Source organism: Peromyscus leucopus, chromosome 2, assembly GCF_004664715.2.
Source record: "Peromyscus leucopus breed LL Stock chromosome 2, UCI_PerLeu_2.1, whole genome shotgun sequence".
Classification (NCBI taxonomy): Eukaryota; Metazoa; Chordata; class Mammalia; order Rodentia; family Cricetidae; genus Peromyscus; species Peromyscus leucopus.
Window position 1 is genome coordinate 24338708 of NC_051064.1, and position 26109 is coordinate 24364816.

The 26109-nt window shown below is 41.8% G+C and overlaps 1 protein-coding gene across 2 annotated transcripts in view; it reads left to right on the forward strand.

The window, feature by feature from the left end:
* Nsmaf (neutral sphingomyelinase activation associated factor) overlaps window positions 1-26109 on the forward strand; it is a 59233-nt gene that overhangs the window by 21306 nt on the left and 11818 nt on the right. For both annotated transcript variants that reach the window (XM_037202430.1, XM_028878522.2), the window contains exons 9-23: window positions 21-73; window positions 8681-8810; window positions 10850-10921; window positions 12375-12483; window positions 14232-14408; window positions 16230-16309; window positions 16723-16813; window positions 16899-16962; window positions 18344-18395; window positions 18483-18603; window positions 19018-19149; window positions 20766-20808; window positions 21432-21595; window positions 22887-22995; window positions 25358-25416. In XM_037202430.1, coding sequence (XP_037058325.1) covers window positions 21-73; window positions 8681-8810; window positions 10850-10921; window positions 12375-12483; window positions 14232-14408; window positions 16230-16309; window positions 16723-16813; window positions 16899-16962; window positions 18344-18395; window positions 18483-18603; window positions 19018-19149; window positions 20766-20808; window positions 21432-21595; window positions 22887-22995; window positions 25358-25416 — 1456 coding nt within the window. The remainder of the gene's footprint in view (window positions 1-20; window positions 74-8680; window positions 8811-10849; window positions 10922-12374; window positions 12484-14231; window positions 14409-16229; window positions 16310-16722; window positions 16814-16898; window positions 16963-18343; window positions 18396-18482; window positions 18604-19017; window positions 19150-20765; window positions 20809-21431; window positions 21596-22886; window positions 22996-25357; window positions 25417-26109) is intronic.

The following is a 26109-nucleotide window of genomic DNA, read 5'->3' on the forward strand; positions in this document are numbered from 1 at the left end:
TTAAATGGTTCTTCTTGTAGATAACAGCTATCTTACAGTCACGTTTGGCTAGAACATCATTTGACAAAAACAGGTAAGATGTCAACATTTTGTTTTCTGACAAGAATGCACTGATGTGGGCTGGGAAGTGGGGAGCACTGGCCTAACACTTTGGTTCAGGCCCCAGCACGGCTTTCATCATCTTATTCCTGCTCATCTTAGGGAATGGTCCAGGCTAGGGATGACAACTCTCGGAGTTTCCTCTGCTCTCCTCCTTCCTGGCATCTGCCACTTAGAAGCCTGTGCATCCCACCACTGCCGTCTCACCAGCCTGTCCAGTCTTACCCACAGGGCTTGCCACAGCAACCCTTAGTCCATCTTCTCAGTGTTGGTCTCCCTGCTCAGTTCCTCTTCACCCCCCAACCTAATGACCCACTAAATTGTGGCCTGTGTAAAGAACACATCTATCACTCGACTGTTGGAAGTTACAGTGACCTGCTGCCATGGCCTCAGCCGCTTCTGTGGCGGTGCCTGTTCACTGCCCCTTGCTCCAGGTAGCTGTCGGTTCTCATGAGTTCTGAGCTCTGGCTGCTCACAAAGGAAGCAAGGCACTGCTGGTCACCCACTCTCTGCCCTCTAAGCCTTGGTCATATTCTCTCATTCCCTCATTCTCTCTCATCTCCTCCTCTATCTTTGCCCCTTGTTTTCTCATGTATGGAATGTGTATCTGCCTGTCTTTTGCTGCTGACTAACCGGGCTTTCTGCTTTTAGCTTAGCTATCCATTCTTAAAGAAAGTAATTGCATTGAGACTTTCCTATCATTCCCCACAGGGCCCAAGAGAGTATACTTATTGTTCTAATGGTTTTCCCATTGATTTTCTTGGCTTTATTAAGTATGCAATACAGTTTCTGAAAATAATGATGCTATTTATTTTTATCCTAGTTTCTTATTTATTTCTTGCCTTAGATGTGGGCTATTTGCCTTTGTTTTCATTTCATATTCTTCTGTATTACTTTATCTTAACAGTGACTATTGATACCTGGTAGTCCATAACCATTTATAGTGCCAGGAGATCTGGCCTCCTAGGGTACCAGGCACACACATGCACAAACATACATGTGGGCAAAACTTATACAAAATAAATTGAAATAAATAAATCTTAGGAAAATTAAAGAGTGGTTCACTTTGAAAGTTTTAATTTATTCATCCAGAACCTGAACTGTTGTGCTGAGGGATTTAGGGAGGAGTCTTTGCAGTGTGAAATGGGATATTCCAGTCATGTACACTGCTTCTAAAACAGTGAAAGCAAACTTGAGAATGTGAGCTTTCATCATATTTTTTAAGATATGTCTCTTATTGAAGATATATGTTTTCTCTACTTTTTATGTTGAAAGGGTTCAAATTCTGTCAAGGTGAAAGATAGTATAAAGAACCCAGATATCCTATGACTTACTAGGTGTGTGCTTGTTCATGTCTTTCCAGTTTGCTTTAGACATTGCCATGCTCATTGATACTCATGTGCTCTGGTGTGTGTGTGTGTTTTATTCAGTCTTTCTTCCTGTCATTAGCCCTCAGTAGTGCAGCAAGGCAACCTCTGTGTAGCACTTGGAGGGCATTAGCTATTCTAAGTCATCTGGTTATACCAGTTTAACATAGGAGGTGGCTGTAGCTTATGCAAATACTATGTCCTTGTAGATAAGGAATTTAGATGACTGCAGAGTTGGGTGCATGTGTGTGTGTGTGTGTGCGTGTGTGCGCGTGCGCGCTCGCGCACGTGTGGTGAAATCTCTATGTAGTATATATGTACGTGTTTGCATGCTGAGTATAATTTTTCGAATTGTTTGACACTAGGTTGTAGGACATCATGGCAGTGTCCCATCAGTATTTAGGCATAAATGTTTTAAAGAGTCTTTGTTGCAGTCCTTGGTATCATTATCATGTCCAATTAGCCATACTATCTTCTAACACAGCTCCACATCCATATTCACCAAAAGTTTTTTAAAAAATTCTTTATTTTAGAATGTTTAGATTTTTAAATGGAAAGATTCTATAGAACTCCCTTCGTTCATCATTGAGCTCTCCCTAGTATTAGGATGGGTGTGTAGACGTTGCCATCTTTCCTTGGGCACATTTCTAGGTATTTGCTTGATGCCGCTGAACTCTTCTTTTCCAGATATTTGTTACTGGTGCAGAATATAATAAATTATTTTTTAATACTGGCTTTGTACCCTGCCATTTCTTTCTTTCTTTTTTTTGAGACAGGGTTTCTCTGTGTAGCTTTTGGAACCTTTCCTGCAACTCACTCTGTAGCCCAGGCTGGCCTCAAACTCACAGAGATCTTCCTGCCTCTGCCTCCAGAGTGCTGGGATTAAAGGTGTGCACCACCACGCCCGGCATACCCTGCTATTTCTAAATTCATCCATGAGTGAATCCTAGATGGGTTTTTAGCGGAATCTATATTGTTTTCATGTTTGCAGTCATTTCTGGACAAGGGCAATTTCACAGAAATTTCTGTTTATTTTCTACTTGCTGTCTCATTGTACGGTTTTGTTAGTGAATACCTTGGGTGCAGAAGCCCTGCCTATTCTTGATGTTGAGGGAGGATAGTTTAGTCTTTATCATTAAGGAATAATGGTGGCTGTAGGTTTTTCATAGGTACTCATTGTCACAGTAAGGAAACTAGTTTTTATTTGGTTTGCTGAATGTGTTTTCAGTAAAGGTACAGAATTTTGTCAAGTATTTTTTCTGTACTTATGGACATGATAATTTCTTATTTATTAATATTATAAATTATATTGATTTTTTAATGTTAAATGAACTTTAAATTCATGTAAAAATATTATTTAACATGGTGTGTGACCCTCTCTATTGCTTTGTGGATGTTTTATCAGATGTTTTTGCATCTGTGTACATGCAGGGCATTGCTCTGTCATTCTCTAGTAGCTGTTTTGTTATAAACTTCTGCTGACCTCATAGAATGCATTTGGGTGTGTTCTGTGATCCTGTGTTTAAAGGAAGAATGATGCTTGGTGATATTTTTTCCTTATTTTTTGGTATAATTTACAGATAAAGGTATATACGTATGAAGTATTTTTAGGGATGGTACTTAGTGTAGTTTATTATTATTAATTAGTACCACCATCCTTATTACTCTTATTTTGAGAGAGGATCTTGCTCTGTGGCTGAAACTGGCCTTGAGCTTGCAATCCTTTTGCTCCAGTCTCCTCAGCACTGTGAAAGAAGTGAGGCCGCCACACCCAGTTTATCTCATTTCTTTATGTTTGTTTTTGTCATGTATATGGATGTTTTGCCTACATGTGTGAGTGTGTACTGTGTGGATTTCTGGTACCCGTGAAGCCCAGGAGAGGGTTTTGGTTTCCCTAAAACTGGCATTACAGATGGTTGTGAGCCACTGTGTGGGTAGTAGGAATCACACCTCAGTCCTCTGCAAGATCATCAAGTGCTCTTAACCACTGAGCCATCTCTTCAGCCCTGGCCTTACTTATGTTTTAAATTAGATGCAGGACTATTTAATTTCCAAGAAGCTTTTTTTTTAAAATCTATTTTGGTGTGGGAGTCTGTGGGGGCCAGTTCTGACCTGTACCCACCTTTTGAAGGGTTCTTAAGTGGAGGAGAGAGGAATGAGAAAATATCAGATAGAAAGATAGACCTAGCTGATGAGAAGAAAGACAGAGACACAGGATAGCTTCGGGAGGACCTGGGTCAATACCCAACAGCCCAGAACTTTATTCAAAAGGGCTTTTTATAATATGCCAAGAGGAGAGGTAAAAGACCTCCCCCTTGCAAGATCAAAACATACCATACAGCCAAGTATAGACCCTTCAAACACCTGGTAAACATGCCTTTGGTCAAATCATCCAATTATGCAGCCCTGCTGGGTAAAGCAAGCTCAGATTCTGTGACCCTGAGTAAGGTCTCACTAGATATCTTCTGTGGGCCACCACAGCTCCCCCTTCTTAAATAATATGTGAAGATTCAGAGCTTAACTCTATGTAACTTTGAATCAGCTTTCCCACTAAGAGCTTGCAAATAGATGGAATAATCATAGCAATACTTCTGCTCTTTATGACTGCTATACCTCCTAGTAAAGGAGTAGAGGATGATCAAGATAGAATGGTCTTTTTAAATGGGTCTAAGATGACTATTGTGGTGGTAATCTAATTGTACTGAAATATTATTTTGATTGTATGCTAATAAATAAAGTTGTCTGGGGGTCAGAGCTATTAGAGCCATAGCAAGAGTGTGGCGGTGGTGGCACACGCCTTTAATCCCATAAGATCTCTGTGTGTTCAGGGTCAGAGCTATTAGAGCCATAGCAAGAGTGTGGCGGTGGTGGCACACGCCTTTAATCCCATAAGATCTCTGTGTGTTCAGGGATACAGTCAGCATTGGAGACATATACCTTTAAGACCTAGGGGGCTGTACATTCAGACAGTGACGAGGCAGTCATGTGTTTGGGTTTACAACCAATGAGAAGGCAGAACGACATACTATAAAAAAACAAGCCGACAGGAAGTAGGTCTCTTTTCGCGAAGCTGGGACAGCAGAAGGAAGGGTGAGATTTAGCTCTGAGCTCTGACCTCTCGACTTTCTCTTTTACATTGTTTCTGTGTTTCTTATTTAATAAGACGGTTGGTTACATCTACAGACTATAGCAATTTTATCTGTATCAAGCCCTTTTTTAAATCAATAAACTCCTGATGCAACCACATCAAAAAAAATCAGTAAACTCCTGATGCAACTGCATCAAATCTAAAGACTATTTAGCATCACCATTAACATTAACAGGTTAACATCATAATTCTAACATAAATATTACTATATGTAATTACAATTCTCACAAACTTACATCCAAAAGTAAACTCCCAATAGAACTACTTACACTTTACAAACTGTAGCAAACATCCAAAAGCAATCTCTTAAAAGATCTTTTACACTTTTTGCTAGCAAAACATAGGATACATTAACACAAATTAACATTAATCCACTCAAGGGACAAGAAAATATTTTTTTTAAAAAAAAAATTAAAGAGACTGAGGAATATCAACTCCCCTTTTTCTTTTTAATTTTTTTAAATTGCATCTTAAGCCTGGGTAAAAAAAAAAAAATCTCTATTCCTACACCAAACAGTTCCATTTTTACACAAAAGAGTTCTTGAGTGTAAAGCATATATGCATACACAAAACAATTCGTAAGTCACTCAGTTGATAATGTATATAGGTGAAATCAGAATTGTCTCATTTCTGCAGACTGAAAAGTTCAAAAACCACTTCTGATACCAGAAACCCACAACCAAATTTTTTTTTGTAGTTTCCTTGAGTGCAACAATTCAGTTCAAACACGAGTCTCTGAAACTTTGCTTTCAGTTACAGCAGCATTTTATGACAGTTTTACCCTAGGAACTCTGCCTCAGGACAAAGGTAGCTGTCACAGTAACTGAGCTGCAGAGCTCTTTGAAAAAGCTCTGTGCATACAGCAAACCGAAGCTGCATGATTTTAGCTGCTAGCATAAGTGGAACAGAGCCTTTACAATCCCAGTCCTGAGGCCCAAGGGCTCTCAACTGACTCCTGCTGCAGGGGCTGCAGGGGCCTCCTGGTGCCTCCTGGAGGCTACAAGCTATGGCTTCCTCGGGTCCTATTACCTGCTCCACTGGTGGGCCTGGTGCTCCGCACCCCGGATTCCAGAAGCCTCTGTGTACCGCCCTGCTTGCACAGACGATCACCAACCCCAGGGCTGCCGCACAGCTCCAGCCACACCCTGCTGCTTGGAGCTTGGGCTGCTCCTGTCTTCCATCATTGCCACAGTTCAGCCTGGAGCATGGCTCTGCCTCACTCAGCAGTTCCTGTGCCTGCTGGAGCCTGGGACAGCAGCCTCGCCTCCACAGGCTTCTGCTGCTCACTGCTGCTCGATGTTTGACTCTTCCGTGGTGTCTCTGCTAGGCTCTGGCTGCCCAGGGACTCCAGCTCCTAATGACAGACCTGCCCTGTCCACAGGAGTCCAAAGTCTCTGCTGCTGCTGCTGCTGCTGCTGCTGCTGCTGCTGCTGTTGCTGTTGCTGCTGCTGTTTTCTGAAGCTGGCAGTCTCTGAAGCAGCTTCTGTTTCTCAGACTTCAAAGTCTGAAGTAGCTGCTTGGTCCCAAATGATGCTTTCTGCATCCCAGGTCCTGCCGCAGCGAAATCCATTCTACCCTAAGTTACTTTTTTACTAAACCTTCACCACATCCCTAAAGCCTGTATTTCTCAACTTTCACCAAAACTTCTTTACAACTTTAAACCTAACCTAGTAAATAGATAGAAACAGAGAGACATAGACGGGAACAGAGAGAGATACTTGCTGCAGCCTAACTTTAACTACTTGCTTTATATTTACAATTTTACTCTGGAAGAATAGAATTTCACCGCCTCCATTTAATTAATTACCAGGCATGCCCCCTTAACCTGCTGCGTTCCTACTCTTTTATCCTCCATACCCAAATCCCTGTTCAAACGCCTTATATGGGAGTCTGCTGGAGTCCAGCTCTGACCTGATCCCACCTTTGGAAGGGTTCTTGGGTGGAGGAGAGAGGAATGAGAAAATATCAGATAGAAAGATAGACCTAGATGATGAGAAGAAAGACAGAGACACAGGATAGCTTTGGGAGGGCCTGGGTCAATACCCAAGAGCCCAGAACTTTATTCAAAAGGGCTTTTTATAATATGCCGAGGGGAGAGGCAAAAGACCTCCCCCTTTGCAAGATCAAAGCACACCATACAGCCAAGACCCTTCCAAACACCTGGTAAACATGCCTTTGGTCAAATCATCCAATTATGCAGCCCTGCTGGGTAAAGCAAGCTTAGATTCTCTGACCCTGAGAGTAAGGTCTCACTAGATAGCCTCTGTGGGCTCCCACATTTTGTTAAGTTGTATGTTTCAAAAATGTGTCCATTTTTTCTGACTTATCAGACATGTGTTTCTTAGTGTCCTTTAACATTTGTTAAAAAAAAAAAAAGTTTATTGTTTTGTTGGGAGTGGGCTGCAGGTTCATGCATGTCCTGACACATGTGTGGAGGTCAGAGTCAGTTCTCTCCTCCTACCATGTGGGTTCCAGAAGTTTTAATGCTAGTAGACTGTGTAGTTATGTATATTCATGCCTGTTGTTGATGCTTTCGGTTGTCCATTTCCCCTTATCACTGTTGTGAAAGGATTACCAATTTTATTAATCTCAAGTAATGCCCTTTGACTTAGTTATTTTTTGGTCATCCATTTTATTTACAGCTGATGTCTGCTTTTATGATCTCTTTCCTCAGCTTACAGAGAGCAGAGGGGGTGTCCTCTGGTGCTGAGTGCAAAGCTGCAGTAGCACAGCTTTCTCTTGTTCCAGTAGCACTTCAACTCAGTCTCCTTAGGAAGTGCAGCTCAGGTTTCGTTGTTGTTTCTTTTGTAATTAACTTGGCCATTTTTTTTAATCTATAGGTAATTAGAAGTATGTTGCTTTTCACACAATTGAGGATTTTATAGTTATCTTACTGTTGCTGATTATTAATTAATATTAGGTGATCAGAAAATATGTTTTATGTTTCAGTCTTTTCGTGTTTGCTTGAATTTGTCTCATAGTCCAGTATATGGTCGATCTTGGTGAATATTTCCTATTTCCTGTAGCTCTTGGATCCGATATCTGTAATGGCGCTCACATGATGGTTGTTTCCAGTGTATATATACCATAGTGACTGCTCTGTTGACTCACTATTGCTGGAGAGAGATATTAAAGCTGACAGTAATGGTTATTCAGTTACTTCTCTTTCTCTGAAGCTGTCCTGACCTACAGACTTTATTATCGCATTTATGATTGGTTCTGAGAACTCATGAGGACTATTCAGCTTACAGTTGATTTTGATCATTAGTCAAGAGCCTCAAGGGTCTCTTCTGGTTTTCACATTTTCACTTAGAGAAAAGTTTGTCCCAGTGTCATGTCCTGTATTTCTTTCTGTTTTTACTTGTCTTTGGTGCCAGGATTGAACCACGGCTCCTGCATGATAAACATATGTTCTAGTGTTGAGCTGCACTCCCGGGTCCATGAGATTTACTTTTAATAATTTAATAATTGCCCTGTAATATTGATAATTTAGTTGTTTCCACTGTTCTTTAAATTAACAAATCAAAAATGGAGGGTTTTTTTAGTTAGACATTTTAAGAGTCTAAATGGCATCTTTGAGTGGTTTTATGTTATGTATCAAACTGACCTTCAAGTAATCGTAATTATGTATCAAAACCTGATAAAGTAAATGTGCTAAGGATAGGGTCTTACTCTGTAGCCCAGGCTACTCTGAAACTCAGGATATTCTGCCTCAACATCCCTAGAGCTGAGATAACAGGTGTGAACCTGTGCTCTACAAGGAGATCTTTCTTAACTGTGTAACAGTAGGACATTACATGGTTGTAGGAATAGCTTCAGGACTGTTCATTTTGGGAGAGATTTTGTTTCTGTGAAATGTAATCTCTTCTGTTAATAAAAAGTCAGACTTCTGTTATGCCATCTAAAATAATATCAACCTTATTTAAGCAGCCAATTTATATTACCACCTTTTTCATAGTAAATGTAGTGTTTAGACAGATAGCAGGCAAATTTACATTGTGATTAAGCCTAGAGAGTAGATCGATTTATGACTTTTCTGACTCTTGCTGCAAAACATTCTTTCCAGGTTCCAAAATGTTTCTGAGAAGCTGCATATGGAGTGCAAAGCAGAGATGGTAACACCTCTGGTGACGAATCCAGGACACGTGTGCATTACAGACACCAGCCTGTATTTCCAGCCTCTCAATGGACACCCAGTACGTGGTCCCGGGCAGGGGGCTATGTGCAGTGCTTGCTTCTGTCTTTCAGCTTGATTTTCCAGGACCTGACATCAGAATTACTGCCTTGATTTACTTGAGTTACTTCCCCGCACTTCTTGGGGAAGTTCAAAGTCATTTAGCAGCCCCTGCAGCAGTGTGGCTTCCTAGTGCCCTGAGTAGTTGGTACACACTCACTGAATGCAGTCCCCTCTGACCTGCGTCCAGACATTCTGAAGGACCTTGTTCCTAGTAGTGTGTAGAGAAACTCCACCCTCCTGGTTATAGTCACATCAGGGGAGACTTATCCTTCTTTTAGAAAGCACAGGGAAAGACACCAAGAAAGTGCTGTAATGAATGAGAAATTGGTCTCCCATGTGCACTTTGCCTGATACTTCTTCCTTGAGTGGTGGTGTGAGCCTCTCACAGTCAGTGTGGGGTTGTGTAGAGATGCTACATCTGGGTCTATGGGACGCCTTCCATAGTCTAGGACTCCTCCTATAGTGTAGGAAAACATCTTCTTGTTAAAAGTAACATTAGACTTAGAACTATGATGGGAAGTAAACAGCAACTCATCTCTACAAGAACTTGTGAAGATTTATTGTTCGCACAGAAATGGTCCTTTTTGGAGTGGGTCGTGAGAGGACCGGAAGTTCTGTCCCTCTGGCCACGCTATGGGCCATTGACAGGCACTTTAACTGACAGGAAGTGTTTTCTGTGGAAGAAGAGTATGCCCTGGACATTCTTCAGTCTCGTCATTGGCACTAAACTGGTCAGACATGGTGTAGCAATTCTGTCCACTAGGTGGTAGCAGATACTGCTCAAATCCAGCAACATGGCACATGGCTGGCTGGCATGGTGTTCTCTGATATTGGCTATTATTACTATTTTTGGTCAAAAACTTGTAGGAAAAATGTCTGACAGAACAGCTTCCAGGGACACAGTGAGCATGTATTTCTTCCCAAAGCCCTGGCTAGGCTTCTTGGATAGTGTTGGGGTCTTTAAGGCCGTTCTCAGTGCTGCAGAGCCTGGCTTTCCTGACACCTGCGAGCAGCCATGTAGAAGATTGCCTTCTAGCTGAGCACACAGTATTTTCTAATTTTGATTCTCCTTACTATTCTTTTCCAGTTCCAGAGAATCAAAAACATCTTTTCCTCTAACAGTCTTGCCTTATATTTAATTTATGAGGTTTAAAGGTCTTACCTTATATTGTAATTGATGAAGTTTAAAACTCTGTAATAAAGGAAATTAAAAACATAGTTCTTGAATAAATGGATGTTAGGACAAAGCAAATTCTAGACCAATACTCAGGGCTGGAGGGATGGTTTAGCAGTTAAGAGCATATGCTGCCCAGTCATCAGGACTAGAGCTAGAATCCTATGTCCTACAGAGCCCATGGTGTCCCACACATACCTGTGTATCTGTACCCTCAGCTGTGAGCCAGGTGGAGGTAGGTCCAGGGAGAGAACCTGCCCTAAAGAATAGACTTCTCTTGGCCTTCACACATGATTACACAGGTACATATACACACCGGTGCATGCACACACATGCACATGCAAGCACACGCGCACACACACAGGCACAAGTAGCCCCTCACACGTAGGTGCATACATATACACACACACACAGGTACATGTAACCCCTCAGTGCATGTATACATTCAGATATCACGCGCGCGCGCGCACGCACGCAGACACACACACACACAGGCAAATAAATAATAAATATATGTTTTGAAAGAGCAAACTTCTTGAGTAGTTACTTATACTCATTCCTGAGTGCTGCACACCACACAGCAATCCTTGCAGTAACCTGAAAGATGAGGGCACCACTACCTGAGTTCACTGAGGAAGGTTAGGTGTGTCAGAGTAAACTGAAACCGGGTACCATTTGTTCCAAGGTCTCCTGGGTGTTCAACTGCGGCACACTGGGAAGGCAAGGGTTTGTGGCTCTTTCCTTCCCTGCTGTCAGATACAAAAGAACAACTTGTAATTGTGTTAGAATGGTGACCCTTGACACTGCCTTTGTGCTTTTTAAAGAAACCTGTGGTCCAGATAACACTCCAAGACGTCCGGCGCATTTACAAAAGGAGGCACGGCCTCATGCCTCTGGTAAGTTCAGTTCACAGGTGCAGGACAGACCCTGGGGGGGACTGCAGACCTGCAGACCTGCAGAGAGGCGGCTGGTTGACAGACGGGCCTCCGTAGCTGAAAGCCCAACAGTGCTGTATGTGAGCATGTGGAAGCTGGACCTCGATAGAAGAATAACTCTTCTCTGGAAATCAGAGGTTCTGTTGCAGAAATATTTTTTTTTCAAAGAGCAAAAAGGCTAGAGAGTCCTTGACTTTCTCCCTCCTGAATTTCCAGAGCTCCTGGGCTAAGGCTAGAACAGTGCTTGTGGAACGTTCCCGGGTTCCTCCCACCACACAGGCACTGCAGCCAGGTCTCAGAGTAATACTGAAATCCTTAAAATTCTTTAGTATGGAAGAGGCGTACACTAATGCAGCCACAGAGGTTAATTAAGCCTCTGAGCTCAGGGAGAGGGAAATAGAGAGGATAACCATTAAAGCCCATGGTTGGTTCTTGCCACCACCTCCTCGCTATGTAAACAGCACCCTTACCATTATCTCATATGTGCACCTTAGAAATTAGATGGTTCCATGATGTTTTGGATCGACACCAATAAAAATTCATTTTCTTTTGCAGATTATAACTAGCTCATTTTTGTACTTTTAATTTGTGAAATTCAAGCACTTTGCTACCTATTTTATGTCCATTTCTAATGATAGTAGAAAATTACAGAAAACAGATACTATTAAAAATCTTGTGCTCTCAGTATAGAAGAGCAGTCAGTAAAAGTGAAGAAATTAGCATTGGTTAGACTCACGCATTTCTATCACAGCCCTGTACATTACAGATAAAGCAGTTGTGAGCCCAAGAATTAACTTCCTAACTTCACTAGTTAGTGAATGCCTATAGCCTGGACTTGAACCCAGGACCCATCTGGGCTCTCCTTGTTGTCTTCCCCCATCTTACTTTGCCAGCACAATGCCCATGAAGCTTACAGTTTTCTTTTCTCTTGAGACTTGGCTTTACTACAGCCCAGGTGGCCCAGAGCTCATGATTTCCTGCCTCAGCCTCCTGAGTGCTAAGAAAATAGGCATTCAACTCATAGTTTCCTTTAAAATAACCATAATTTAATGCGTTATTTAATTATTAATTTGTTGTGTTTCATAGTTATTTAATTTGTACAAGGAAGCTAAACATTTATGTGCTAGAAAGAAATGTGAGTTCATTGGAAATCTAATTTTAAATTTCAGAATAAAAAGCTACGTCAATAACAATATTTGGTACTAAAGAGAATAACATTGTTTGCCTGATGTACATTTCTTGTTCTCAAGATGTTTATAAGAAAACATATGAATATAGGGATATAGAACTTGAATCAATTTATAAATGTCAGCAGACTTAAGGCTCAAGCATAGAAATGCTTAGCTGACTTTTGAGATTGTGTGATTCCAGGATGAACATGGAACTATTTGTTTTATTCTTTCTGAATTTTCAGGGTTTGGAAGTATTTTGCACAGAAGACGACTTGTGTTCCGACATATACCTAAAGTTCTATGAGCCTCAAGACAGAGATGATCTCTATTTCTACATTGCCACGTACCTAGGTTTGCTGGTCTCACTTCACTGTCTGTTCATGGGAAGGTAGCTCAACTCCTTAGAAGTTGGGACAGCAAATAAGAGAAGAAACAGTGCTTTGCCATAGTATTACTTGTTTTGTTCTGTGATATAATATCCTACAAACTAGGGAAATGTTGGTAATTTTCATGCACAACATTTTGGTAATAGTTGATTTGTGTGTTTTGAAAGCTCCTGATGAATATGTTAAATGCTTCTCTATTTTAATGCCCTCCAACTTGAGTGGGTTGCAGAGAATCTACTCAAGTGTTTTTTCATGTCATGATTTAATTTCTGAAAACCAAAACTGCATTTTTTTAAGGTGGGAGAATATGTTTGTGATCACTAGTTGAGGTGGAAGGAGCAGGTGAATCCTCTATGCTCAGCTCAGCACCCTTGGAATAGAATCTACTTTCCTTAGGAATGATTCCTCAATCCTCATGGAAAATGTGAAGTTCTCCCCCTTTATCAGAAAAATCTCCTACATTTTCATCAGTTGTGAACTCTGTTAAGCTATGTGACTAAATTAAATTCCTAATTTACATAATTGTCATATTACCAAAATGGAATGATTTTTAAATAGAAGTTGAGGTTTTATTAATACATTCTAATTTGTTTCTCTCTAGTGTGCAGTGAGATCATTTCTAGATAAATGTGTGGCAAAGGATATCTTTCCTTGAAATGAAATTTCCCTTTAGGGAAAGATTTCATTCCAGCAGGAATACATTTTATCCAATAGTAGCTTATTGTTATTTTTCCCCTCATTGAGCCCATTACATTAACATAGTGAATAAGCAGAGATTGGTTATGAGTTTATTTTTATTGTCTATGCCCAGGTTTGTTTTCTTTTTCTAACAATGACAAGACAACAGTAGAAAAGTCACTGTTTTAGGGGGATGCTGAAGCTGCAGTCAAAGCCACCCCCTCTGTCTGAGCTCATTTCTGAGTTTGCCCCAGCTTCTCCAGAGGGTTCCAAGAGTAAAAAAAAAGTTTCACTCTCGACGTCTTTCCTAGTAGCTAATTAATTTGGTAAGAAGTAAGTAAGAACACATACAATAACACACTACATACATAGTAACAGCACTTGAGTTAAGATGCTTGATACAGCCAGTAAAGAGTTTTTAGATTCAGAAATGCAGAGTCTCCTAAACAAGATGATAATCTGTTCATTTGTAGAACAGTTGAGTCATTCTGACTTTTCTAGAACAAGAGTTCTCACGGAGAGACCGTTTTTCCCAGGAGGGCCTTCCTGGTTGTTCTGGTTTAACGGTCAGTGCCACAAAATTCCCCTTCTTCTTTGGAAATATTGTGTTTTTCAAGTTCACAAATATGTAACTACTGATCAATTGGCAGTAGTCCACCTCTTCAGAATCTGAAAAAAATTAATTAAGCCCTATATGGTTTTGTTCTGGTTTATAATAAAAGAGGGAAGTGTGTGCATGTGGCCATGGTCTCTAAAACTCCATCAGAACAACGCAACAGACTTGATAGAACTCTGTGACTCATTGTGTGATTGCCCTCTGAGGCCACGTGATACTTGTGTGTTCACTCCGTAGTCTTAAATAAGTTATATAATATTTGGGAGTGGTTTGATAGTAGTTCGATATATTTAATAACTTCTTTTCCTGTATCTTTGTGAAAACAAATCAAGACACTTTGAAAACACTAACGAAGCTAGTTCTTGCACACTAAGTAGCAGCTGGAAGCACAGTGAGCTCTCCGGTCCCTCTCCCCTCAGAACACCATGTCGCAGAACACACTGCAGAGAGCTACATGCTGCAGTGGCAGCGCGGGCACCTCTCCAACTACCAGTACCTGCTTCACCTCAACAACCTGGCCGACCGCAGTTGCAACGACCTCTCCCAGTACCCCGTGTTCCCGTGGATAATAAATGACTACTCCAGCACAGAATTAGGTGAGCACTGTCGTGCATGGGCCTGATGAGGATCTGCTTCCAAAAGGGCATATGCATTTTATTTTATATTATATTGGATTATAGGAACAAATTAGAACTCATTTCAGTTTTCTCACTAAAGAGTGCCAATTTCCATTTCACAATACTGGACAGATGTTGTATAAATAGTGTTTTATATGTATTTACCACTTCTTTGAAGGTTATGCATAGGAAATTTATTTTAATTTTAATTTTAATTAAAATTAAATTAATTTATTTTAATTTTAATTCAGTCTTCCCATTATTATGTGTAAGTGCCAAGTTCTGAAACATTTAAATTTCTTGCTGAAAATTCTAAGATAGTTTATTATTTTAGATTTACATTGAAATTTTGAATACCAAAAAAAAAAAAAAAAATCAACCATCCACTAATGGAAATGGAAGTCATCCATAGTCACAGTATGAGAGGGAACAGTACTGCTCAGACTTTTGTGTTGTTACTGGGACAGAATACCCAAGTAAACCAAATGATAGGTGGAAAGATTGATTTTAGCCCATGGTTTCCAGGGGTTCAGTGCATCATGGCAAGGACAGTAAGCAGAGCCAGGAAACAAGGTAGCCAGGAAGCTTGGCAGCCAGGAAACTCGGTAGCCAGGAAGCAGAGCAGAGCAGAGCAAAGGGCTAGGACAAGATACAGCCTGGAAGACATGTCCTAGTGACCTTCCTCCTCCATTTTTCACTGCTTCCTAATACTGACATCATATTATGAACCAACTGAAGGATCAGTACATTCATTTGGTAAGAGCCCTCCTCTTCTGATTGTCTCAGGAAATGCTGAGAAGATACACCCAGAAACTTCTTTCTAATTTAGACATTTCTCAGTCCACTCAAGTTGACACTCAAGACCATCACAACACTTTCATTTTTATGGCTCCAATACTTCTTTCTTGTTCCCTTAAGTAATGTTTCTAAAATTTGATAATATTGTCATTTTATATCATAACATTTTTAAATTATATATTATGATCAAATACTTTTTTGACAGTTCAGGGAGTTGATCCTTTGTCATTGAAAGTTATAACAAATTGTCTAGGGATATAAGAATGTATTTCTTTAATAATTTTCAAATCCTTGGTTTTTAAGTTTTGTTAATGTAGCTGGGCTGTGGTGGCACACAGGAGGCAGAGGCAGGTGGATCTCTGTGAATTCGATCTCTGTGAAGCATGCTGGTCTACAGAGTGAGTTCCAGGACAGCCAAGGCTACCCAGAAAAACTCTTGTCTCCAAAAAAATAAATAATAATAATAATTTCTTTTGCTAATGTCACAAAAGAATATTCACTGTAGGTTAGATATAGAAAGTAAACCTTAGTGGAAGAATATGGGTTAAGAATTTGTTCCTTTGTTTTTTTATTAGAAAGTACTTTAAAATGACATTTACTTATTTGTATGTGTGTGGGGGTTTGGGTGTGTGGATGCACATATGCCAAGGTGGACCCGTGGAGGTCAGACAGCCAATGGGAGTCTCTTCTCTCCTTCCACCGAGTGGGTCCCAGGGATTGAACTCAGGTTGTCATCCTCCATGGCAGGTGTCTTTACCCACAGATCCATCTGGCCTGCTGCAGCAAGTCTTTTTTTGAACAGTCTATATTTAGAATATCGTACACTACAGATGTCACTTTTAAGTGGATGTGGGTTTTTTTCCTTTTTATATATATAAATAACATAGGTGCTTACTACTTGTGTACTTGCCTTGGTTTTTAAAACTACTTTGTAGAAACAAGTGTGAACTTGGCTCATTCCAGGAGAGTGAAGGTGTAATGTCACTGTGTTCGTGTTTACAGACTTGTCAAATCCTGGAACCTTCCGAGACCTGAGTAAGCCCGTGGGAGCCCTCAATCAGGAACGGCTGGAGCGACTGCTGGTATGTGCGGGACTCCCTGCTTCTTAGCAGCACACGAGTCGTGGCCCGTGCCTGCTCAGTAACTGAAGCTCAGCTCCCAGACTTAGGTGCTCAGTGTCAGGATGCCCTCAGCCCTTTCCTGCCCTGACTGGCGGCTCAGCGTTTCTGTGTGTTTGTCGTTGTCTTTAGTTGGGGAGGTAGAAGGGTGACCTGCTTGAATTATTTTCATGAAGATATTCTTTGATAAAGTGCAGAAGAGGTGCCTGCAATTAGTCCCGTTTGTTGGATGTGGGCACCTTCCGCTCTGTAAGCCGGGAAAGGAGAATGCACAGCAGGAAGAAGTGCTGCTAGTCTCGGACGCGCTTTCCCGCTGGCCCTCTGCTGCTCCGAGGGCTGACACCTTGAGTCAGTTCCTGTTTGTTCTTATGTTGTAGACTCGGTACCAGGAAATGCCCGAGCCGAAGTTCATGTATGGCAGTCACTACTCTTCCCCAGGCTATGTGCTCTTTTACCTCGTTAGGATCGGTAAGGCTCTAGCATCATCCACAGTTTCACTTGGATTCCCAGATAATTCTACAGTCTGATTTAACCTTGTTTTTCCCCCATCTAGCACCAGAGTATATGCTATGTCTACAGAATGGAAGATTTGATAATGCAGATAGAATGTTCAACAGGTTTGATAAACCATCTCACCATTTTGAACACTTTCTGATTATATGTGTACAGTATGCTCATGTTAAAATACTAGAGATAAACAAAACCACAAAGAAATGTAAAGCCTAACCAGGCCTAAAGGCATATACTTTTAACCCCAACACTCAAGAGACAGAGGCAGGCAGATCTTTGTGAGTTCTAGGCCAGCCTGGTCTTTATAGAGTTCCAGGACAGCCAGGACTATATAGTGAGACTGTTTCTCAAACATAAGTCATTTTTTTTCAAGCTTTCATAGTTTGTGTATATATAGGGAAACATGTTTTTTATTATTTTTAATTTATTTTATGTGGATGAGTATGTGTCTGCCTATGTGTATGTGTACCATGTGCATGCCCTACCTACAGGAGCCAGGAGATGATCCAGAACTGGAGTCACAGAGAGGGCTGTGATCCACCATGTGGGAGCTGGGAATCTATCCCACGTCCACTGAGCCATCTCTCCAGTCCTAGAAACAGATTTTTGTTCTGTTTTGTTTCAAAACAGGGTTTCTGTCTGTAACCCATGCTGTTCTGGAACTCATTCTGTAGACCAGGCTGGCCTCGAACTCTATGAGATCTGCCTGCCTCTGCTATCCAAGTGCTGGGATTAAAGGCATATGTCACCACACCAGGCTTAGGCACAGTTTTTTAAATATAGATTTTTTTTCCCCTGTCCTGTGTAGCCTGAGCAGTTTTTTTCCATACTATGAAGAATATTTTGCAACAATGACTTTAAAAATTTATTGTGTCATGTTTTATAATATACCACAATTTACTTAAACTGTTATTCTCTATTGGGCAATTAGATTTGTCCAGCCAAATTTTATTCTTATTAATAATTCTACTATAGTGAAACCATTAAAATTGGCTTACATATTTGCATGATTAACATTTCCTTCCCAGAATACAAAAAGGAAGCAAAGTCCCCTTGTGTCCCACCACACGTTTTTGGTTTGATCTTTTCTGGAGGCACAAAATAGTTGCTCAAATGATATGGCACCTTCCATGGGGCAGTGTGCATGTGGTGGTGTGGGATGGTGTGATGTGCACCTTCCATGGGGTAGTGTACATGTGGTGGTGTGGGATGGTGTGGTGTGCACCTTTCATGGGGCACTGTGCATGTGGTGGTGTGGGCTTGCTTCACTCTCCTGTGATTTCTAGTGAAGTTCCACCAGCACCCTGGGCCACACTTTTCTTTTTGGTCAAGGGGCCTCACATGCATGTTAAAAGCTGTGTTGGTGAGAAAGCTGGGGTGCCAGAGTCTAGAACAGTAGGTGTTAGTGGGAGGATGTGGAGGAAAGCCGCTGCTGCTGCTGACGTAGCTCAGGTTGATCATGAGCACATCACTCTTTTTCATATCTAGTATTGCAGAAACCTGGAAAAACTGTTTGGATGGTGCAACCGATTTTAAAGAGGTAAGCAGTTCAGGAAACTGGCACTCCATAGGGCGTTGGTTTCTAAATGCTTTAAGAACATGTTGCCACCCCTCCCCCAACTTGCAGTTGATTCCAGAATTTTATGATGAAGACGTCAGCTTTTTAGTCAATAGTCTGAAGTTGGATCTTGGAAAGAGACAAGGAGGGCAGATGGTTGACGATGTGGAGCTTCCAGCATGGGCCTCAAGTAAGTTCCTCCTGAGGCGTGACAGCACAGCATGTTGCATGCTTTCCCGAGTAGTGGAGTTGTGATGCCATTCATTGTACTGTATTCTTGTGGCTTTTAAAAATACCTACTTAATTGAACTGGAATCTGTCCTTCCCAATCAGAAGTATGCTGAGTCTACATTGTAAAGACATCAGTATATGTTTGACAGACCTAAATGTTATAAAAATGCTTCCTGCCACTTCCTCAGAAAAAAAATATGTAAGATAAAGAATAAAAACTCATTAGAAATATGTGTGTCTTTAAAGGAAAAAAAAAAAAAGACGCATGTATCTCTTTTCTCCTGAAAGTTTTAAGCACAAATGGATAGGTACAAGAAATGAAAGAAAATACAATAGAGATGGCATAAAATTCTGATGAAGTCTACCCTGATAGGTCCCCAAGACTTTCTCCAGAAGAACAAGGATGCCTTGGAAAGCACTTATGTGTCTGAGCACCTCCACGAGTGGATTGACCTGATATTTGGCTATAAGCAGAAAGGAAGTGAAGCCGTAGGGGCCCATAATGGTATGTAACATTGGCTGATTGTTGCTGGAGGGCTTCTCTCCAGGTTCCCCAAGCTTCCTGCCTGGCAACCTACTTCCTGCCTGGTCACTGGCCATCAGTGTTTTATTTATATATAGAGCAATATCCACAGCACTTCCCCGTTTCTTCTTTTTTTAAAAAGGAAGGTTTTAACTTTAAAATGGTAAAATTACATATAACAAAACAATTACTGAGCAAGAATTATAGTTACAATATTAAAGAAGATGTCCTATCTATCTTATATTTGTGAGTTTAAGGTTTTATGTCTAACTTATCTTTTATCATAACTGAGGAAATTACAACTATCTAGTTTTCAACCACATCAAAGACCTGAGAAGGAACATAATGGTACCTGAGAAATAGTAGATGGATGCAAGCAACTTTCGGGAATCTTGCAAAAGTAGACCAAGACAGCTGGCAGCCTGGACAGTCACCTAATGTTTCTCAGCATTGTTGGTGTATTCAAATTGGCTACAGGCCTAGAGTATCTGACAGACCATTTTCAGAAGCAGGATTTCTGAAAGACCATCTTACCCTGTCTTGGCAGAGTACAGTGGTCGCTTTCCTTGTGTCCCGCCTGTCCAGAAAGGAGAGCTCAGTCGGTAGAGCATGAGACTCTTAATCTCAGGGTCGTGGGTTCGGGCCCCACGTTGGGCGCCATTTGTTGCTGGAGGGCTTCTCTCCAGGTTCCCCAAGCCCCGCAGTCCCACAATCCACATATAAAATAATCACTCAGACGCTTATATCACTTATAAACTGTATGTCCATGGCAGGCTTCTTGCTAACTGTTCTTATATCTTAAATTAACCCATTTTTATAAATCTATACCTTGCCACGTGGCTGGTGGCTTACCAGCGTCTTCACATGCTGCTTGTCCTGGCGGTGGCTGCAGTCTCTCTCCTCAGCCTCCCGCTTCCCAGAATTCTCCTCTCTCCTTGTCCCACCTACTTCCTGCCTGGCAACCTACTTCCTGCCTGGTCACTGGCCATCAGTGTTTTATTTATATATAGAGCAATATCCACAGCAGCTGATGTTTCCTTTCACTTAGTGTGTGGTGAGAAAGCAGACAGACAGACGAACAAGCTGGAGACGAGGACATGAGCTCAGGGCCAGTCTGGGCTACATGACTACAAACCAAACACAAACCTCTGTAACAGAGCAGTAACTCCAATGCCTGCGAAGGCCCAAAGCTTGCTTTTAATTAAGCATGAAGAAGATGGCAGCTGTCCATCTCTTCAGCCTCAGTGCTTATCTGCCTCAAGTTTCTCTGATTCTCTCTGTCAGTAGCAAGGAACTTGAGCTGAAATCCAGAAGTGACTCATGTGCAGTGCAGCCACATCAGTGCTGTGACTAATGCTTCCCTAAAGGAGAAAGAAATAACCAAGGAAAACACCCAGATAACAGCACATCACATCTGCCAGTTACATTTTTATTCACCAAAAGATAATAATACAAGATAATATTTACTGTTTGAATATTAATGTTTTACAAATGAAAATGAATTTCTTTGAATACAGCTTTGAATTGTGCAGAATCTGGACAGGATATTTATAACTAAATGTACAGTTTTTTCATTAGTGTTTATATCTCTCCTTCAGTATTTCATCCTCTGACCTATGAAGGTGGTGTAGACTTGAACAGGTATGTATATGTCTACAAGGTGTTTCTGCTTCATTATAAAACACTTCTGTCTGAATTATTAATACACTTATTTGAGAAGTTAAGATATAGAAATTTTGAAATGATTTATATCTTGCTTTCAACATTGTTAGTTGCTAAGACACAGAAAATGGGGGCCAGAGAGACAGCTCAGCAGTTAAGGGCTCTAGCTGCTCTTCCAAAGGACTTGAGTTCGATTCCTAGCACCCACGTGGGATAGATAGCTCAGAGCTGCCTGGAACTCCAGTGCTGAGGAATCAAACGCCTGCTTCTGGCCTCCTCGGCCACCCATACAGATGTGGCATTCACCACCACCACCTGGCAATATTAACCCCAGCACTCAAGAGGCAGAAGTGATGGATCTCTGAGTTTGAGGTTAGCCTGATACAGAGTGAGCCCGGCTACACAGAGAAACCCTGTCTCAAAGCAAAGCAGACGGAACAAAGAAAAACGTATTATGTAAAGGTGTACAAAGAGGTTTAGTCCTCACCCATGTTGGCTTTTTATCTGAGGTTCTGTCTCCCTGTTGACCTGCACTGTTTGAAGTTCATGCTTCAGGACTTGAAGCTGGTGGTTTACTGCGTCTTTTGTCTTTCTTCCTAAAGCATTGAGGATCCCGACGAGAAAGTAGCCATGCTGACCCAAATTTTGGAATTTGGGCAGACACCAAAACAGTTGTTTGTGACACCACATCCTCGAAGGATCACCCCCAAGTTTAAAAGTGTGTCCCAGGCCTCCAGCTATAATGCTTCTATGACAGATTCCCCAGGTAAGTCCTGTGACCAGTAGTGTAAGGTAGGGGCCTTTGTTTGTCTTTCTGAAGATTCTGAAGCAGAGATGAAACACGAACTGCTGAGTTGCTTACAGTTGTTTGCATCTGTAGAAGGCTTTAAGCTACTTCAGTGGCAGGGCTAGTATGTGCAGGGCTCAGTCCCAAGCACCACAAAACACTTATTTCTCCTACCCCTGTCTTTGTTGAAGGTTGTTCGTAACTATCAACTTTGAGGAAAGGTCATTTCCTGTGGCTGTGATTGTCCTGGCACCTTCCAATGCTGTGCTTTTTAAGTTTCCACGCAGTGCTTTGCGGCACTGTCAGACATGTTCCCAGTCACCTACTCCACACTTTTCTAGAAAAGACTTGGCCTTGACTCTACCAAACCCCCATACAGAGCTTGAATTCAGTTCAGACTGCTTCACTTCTTAACTTTGTTCTTTTTTGTTTAATTTTCTTATTAACATGTGGCAAGTGTGTGTAGAGTACCTTCCATCCAGGCCATGCTGGCTACTATGATGAACTTTAAGATCACACACCTTCATCAATGTGACCATGTTTTGTATGTCATAGAGCTTCACATGAGGAGTCATGTGACAACACAGCATCTTATCAACAAAATGTCTCCTTTTCTTCAGTTTTGTCTTATGACACCAAGGCATGCTGAGCCTCTCAGGGAGGCTGCAAGAATAGCAAAGCCCGCTTTCCAGCATTTTCCTGTGAGGGTTTGACCTAGGGGCAGCTTAAAATACTACTTGAAGGCATGCAGGGTTAAGTTGGAAATGCTGTCTTCATCCCTTAGTCACCAGCCATAACCACCATCGTGACCATTTTAACCAGGGTAATCAATCCAGATTTTCTTCATGAAGAAGTGAGAGCGTCACTTCTGCCCAGAAACCCTTTGTGGGACCAGAAACCTTATTTTATTTCTTGTTTTCTTTATCCTTCTCAAGATCACCATAAAGTTTCAGTTTTCCTAGGCAGCTGTGAGGTTTTACAGAGGAAAAGGTTGAGAAGGAAATGGCCGCTCGGACTTCTATTTCCCGTGATGCCTATTCGACTGGTCAGATCAGGACTTTGCAAACACTAGGAAGCCTGGAGGTTTCAGCGAAACTTTCTATGTCTAATTGGTTCTTGGCTAACATTAGGCCGTATGACGAAGACCTTTAAAGCATATTTTGGTGGGCAACTTGTTTTCTTGGTTCCTTAATTTCAATAGAAAATAGGGTGAGTCTGGTGCAGCTGCCTTTCTGTGATTCCTAACTCACTCAGCACCAGTTTCCTGTAGTTTCTCCAGGGGAGGAGTCATTTGAAGACCTGACCGAGGAAAGCAGGAGCCTGGCCTGGAACAACATCACCAAGTTGCAGCTGCATGAGCAGTACAAACTCCACAAAGAGTAAGCGTGCCTCGTGCCTCGTCTGTAAAAGCTGGGGTCTCGGTGTGGGGGTGAACTGCAGAAGCCAAGTGAAAGGATGATAAATGGCACTGGTGGCGGTGCTGGTTACCCTGTGGAAAGGTCACAGTCACGACAGAACCCAGTGTTATTTTTCAGAGCTTTATTAGGAGGGAAAAAGGAGTGAAGGAGGGGAAAGAGGAGAGCCAGGCCTGGAAAGAGAGAAAAGATGGGGGGAGCAGATCAGAAGAGAGAGAGAGCAGAGAGAGCATGGGGTCTGCATCTGGCTTTGAAGGCGCAGATTATGTGACTACGACAGGATGTAGTCGCCAGCACCTACTGGTGATGTAAGACACAAGACCCCAAACTGCGCAGGTGCAGTAATGTAGCTGGAGTGAGGGCAGAATCCTAACGCCAAGTCAGGCGGGAAGTGTCCATTCAGTGTTGCTGCCTTTGGTTCCCAGCCTGCAAAATGTCTACAGTGATTTCTGATATGAAGCCATTGTGGCAAGGGGAAACTTGGCAGGAAATGGTTAGTTTTGGACCCCATGTTCTTCCATACTGCCATTTCTGTCGTAGGCTGTTCTAGAGCAGTGGTTCTCAACCTTCCTAATGCTGTGACTCTCTAATACGGTTCCTCATGTTATGGTGATCCCCAACCATAAAATTATTTTGTTGCTACTTCATAACTGTAATTTTGCTACTGTTATGAATAGTAATGTAAATATCTGACATACATGATAACTGATATGTGGCCCCTGTGAAAGGGTCATTTGACCCCAAAAGAGTTGCAACACACAGGTTGAGAACCACTGTTCTAGAATGAGATTGGGCTGGCAGGCAGCCTGGAGTTTGTACCTCTAAACTATATATACCACCCCTCAAACCTTAAAAATTGGGACAAGTGTGTCTGTCACCAAGCTTTGAATTTACTTATAGTGTAGGAGAAAGTACATCTTTAAAAAAAAAACAGGGCGAACAAGGTAGCTCACTGGATAAAGCCCTTTTCCTGCAAGTGTTAGGGTGGAATTGAGATCCCTAGAACCCGTGTGGAAGCTGGGCAGGTATAGTGGAGGCCATCTGTAATCCCAGAACTCAGGAGAGAGACAGAGGATCCCTGGGCAAGATCACTAGCAGAGATTCAGTGAGAGGCCTTGCCTTAGTAAAGTGCATGGAGAGCCATCACGGAAGACATCCACATGCACAGACACCCATACAGACACGTGCTCCCACAGACATGCAAATATGAATACACATGCATACCACACACATATTCACATGCAAAAAATTATAACAAATGTGGGTGGGTGAGTAAATGGATATATGGATGAATGGGACAGTTGATAAAGATCTTTCATAAGGTAATGATAACACATGGGTAGAAAAAGAGAGGCACCATAAGGTAATGAAGTCAAATGTGGTAAGAGGAAAAGGGGATGTGCAGGATGAGTGAAAGACAGGGAGAGAGGGAAGGAGAGAAACAGAAAAACATATCCATTGTAAAATCTGCATTTTTTTAAAGACACCTGTAACTTCAAGGAACTTGGGTTTGTGAATGAAAGCCTTCCATGTATAATCTCTCAGAATGTTCATGTACCCTGGTAGGAAAGCTTAAGAGATGGGCCTAATGGGCCAACCTGCTTCATAAAGAAAACCCAAGCCTGAGCTCAGGCCCTGGGACAGCTCCCTGGCTGTCAGCACTCTCACACAGGTAGTGGCCGTGTATTCCATTGGTCATGAGTAGGTTTGGGTGTGCTAATGCCTGGCTTTGTTTTAGGTGTGTGGCTCAAAGCATAGTATAGCATCTTGAAAATAGACAGCTAGTTCTACCTTGTTTCTTTTAGAGTAGCTTTTCTTCCCTCGACTTCCCAGAAAGGCACATAGGAAGAGTTCATGTGGTCAAAGACAAGACGATGGTGTGAATAAACTGTGTTTATACAAGTAATGTTTAATGGTTGAGCCTTGGATGTTCTTAAAAGGGTCCACTGGAGCCCCACGTGTTCCCCATTGACAGACATTAGGGACGGTGCGCTCCAATGAAGCAAGCTAAGTGATTGTAAAGAGTGAGTGCCGTCACGTTGTGGGTGGTCAGGTCAGGTGTAAGAGAAGCAGTTTTCACGTGTCAGAAACATGTTAGCATGTTCTGCAGCAGCTTGGGGAGCAAAGAGTGGGGATGTTTTCCACCAGCAGGGTGTTGTCTGAACAAAGGTGGGCACTGCCAAGCAATGACTTGTCATGGCAGGAGCACGCAGAGAAGAGACCGAGTGAAGAAGCTGTGAACACAAAATGAAAGGAGCTTAGTAAGATAAAGCCGGTGTGCCAGCACAGGGCTAATGGTAATTTATAAAACTTTGATTTTCAACAGGGCGGTTACAGGGATAGCAGTGTCTTGCAATGGGTCTTCAGTCTTTACCACATCACAAGGTATGTTTTCCCACCTGGAAAGCTCTTTAGCTGGAATTACAGTGTCTGGGCTTTACTGGCATGTGCTGCTTCCACATAAAATAGGCTTGGAAAAGTTTTGTTATAGTCTGCCAAAAAAGAAAGGCTTCCTGTTGCTGACAAGGTTTCCTAGATGAAGGCATAAGGCAGGAAGAGTCCGTTGGCCATGGCCTTGCTTACTCCAGGCTGTCTTACTGCAAGAGGTTCCAGGTCTGCTGCATGGTCTGCAGAACTCAGAATGGCATGGAGGAGTAGCCAGGGCTAAGACAGACCTGGATTGCCAGGGTGGTGGTACACATTAGCTTGTGGAATGCATATTTGCTGTTAGGTTTCACCCTGACATTCAGCATATAGCTCTAGAATTTTTTTTGTAGAAATTAACATAGCATTGAATTCATATAGTGATAATTTACGTGTGCCTTATTGATAAGACTTAGTACTATATCTTAATGATGCATTAGAATTTGGCTGTGCTGATCTGTAAGAACAGTAAAATTCATCTCTTGCTGCATATATGTTTTTCTGGAGGTCTATCATTAATTGAAGTATGCTTTAGTGTCAGGACAACCAGTTCTGACAAAGCTAGTGATTATTTTTCATGAAGCTACTCTTTAGTCCTAGATTAGCACAGGAGACTGTAGTTCCTATCTGTCATGTTTATAAATGATGCTATAC